Here is a 1,792-nt window from a genome sequence, read left to right as displayed (position 1 = left end):
GTGTGTCTGTCTGTGTGTGTGTCTGTCTGTGTGTGTGTGTGTGTGTGTCTCTGTGTGTGTGTGTGTGAGTATGTGTGCGTGTGTGTGTGTGTGTCTGTGTGTGTGTGTGAGTACGTGTGCGTGTGTGTGTGTGTGTGTGTGTATGTATGTGTGTGCGTATTTCCATACATATATTTGGGTACTGGCGTAATATTGAGGGCTACAATCTAAGATGGGTAATGAGAGGTCAGGAAAACAGTCAAAATTGGAAAATGAAACTAGTCATAATGATATTCTCTTTGCGAAACGTTCCTCAGTCAAATTTTCTAATATATGTTATTATTAGTTCAAGTTAAGGCGGTGAGCTGGTAGAAGCATTATCGTGCCGGGAAACTATTTAGCGGCATTTTTTCCGGCTTTACGCCTTGACAGCAAGACACCGAAACAAATGCTTAGCGGAATTTTGTCTCTCTTTACGTTGTGAGTTCAAATTCAGATGGTGAGCTGCAGTTCAATGATTGAACCCACTAAAAGATGAAAGTTATATATATATATATATATATATATATATATATATATATATATATATATATATATATATATGCACGCACACAGACACACACACACACACATGCATACATACATATATGTGTGTGTGTGGTGTGTGTGTGTCTGTGTGTCTGTGCGTGTCTGTGTGTCTGTGTGTGTATATTGATATTGACACTGGCAGCGGAGACTACGAAGCTATGACCAGCAGGAAAGGATACATCAGGCATTCCCACAGCATCAGCAATCAGCAATTCATGCAACAACAGCAGGGTAGGGTCTGTGACTCAATTCAGACGGTGATGTGAATCTGATAGAAATTGTAGTCAAACCTAGGCTGGAGAGGTTTGCTGCTGGAAGGCCATATGTGTAGCAGCAGGATTCATCCCCTTCCCATACCCCTTCAAAATTCAGAGAATTTCTATGTCTTCACCAGCCCCAGTCTGTACCCTGTCAGTTCCCTCGATTGTAATCCCATAGATTACTATGTGTGGGGGTGCGATTGAGAAAGACACCAACCGCTCTGCCTGTGACACCAAGGGCGAACTGATGGTCAAGATCAAGGAGGTTTTCAAAAATCACTCCAGGGACACAATAATAATCTAATTGATATTTTTGATTTCATTTTTAAAAAATACTTTAATTGTGAATAGGATATTGTGCTTTTTTTAATTTTAAGCAACCTGTAAAACACTCTGCATACATACATACATACATGCATACATGCATACAATCATACATACATATGCAACTATATGCATGTGAATACATACATAAAACAAAACAAACAAATCTGCACACATACATACATACATAATACATACATACAGACAGACAGACAGACAGACAGACAGACAGACAGACTGACAGACTTACATTAACCATATTTTCGGTAGGTATGGAGTGCCAGAATAAACCAGACGGAAATTACCCAATACCAAACCAGTGCAAGCAATATATTCAGTGTCTTAATGGAGTTGCTCAGATAAACACTTGTCCACCTCACCAGAATTATGATCCAGCGTTGCATACTTGCATACCGGAAGTGTCCTACCCATGTCAAATAACGCCCACTACTCCAGCAAGTAAGTTACAAATTCCTATCATATATATTTTTCTGTCTATATGTATATTTTTCTCCTTTCGACATTTAACGTTATTCACGATGTTTCATTCCTTTATGACCGAGTGCATAATATCAGAAATCGATACAGCTCATTAACTCGAAATACAGATGCAGACGTGCATATATATATATATATATATA

General features: G+C 38.8%; 1 protein-coding gene across 1 annotated transcript in view; it reads left to right on the top strand.

Annotated features, from left to right (window-relative positions):
* The window catches only part of LOC106875866 (peritrophin-44), an 18,641-nt gene that overhangs the window by 3,368 nt on the left and 13,481 nt on the right, over positions 1 to 1,792 (top strand). Inside the window, exon 2 of the mRNA XM_014924168.2 lies at positions 1,422 to 1,610. Coding sequence (XP_014779654.1) covers positions 1,424 to 1,610 — 187 coding nt within the window. The 5' untranslated portion in view covers positions 1,422 to 1,423. The remainder of the gene's footprint in view (positions 1 to 1,421; positions 1,611 to 1,792) is intronic.

Source organism: Octopus bimaculoides, chromosome 2, assembly GCF_001194135.2.
Source record: "Octopus bimaculoides isolate UCB-OBI-ISO-001 chromosome 2, ASM119413v2, whole genome shotgun sequence".
NCBI lineage: Eukaryota > Metazoa > Mollusca > Cephalopoda > Octopoda > Octopodidae > Octopus > Octopus bimaculoides.
This window is presented reverse-complemented; position numbering and strand designations above follow the sequence as displayed.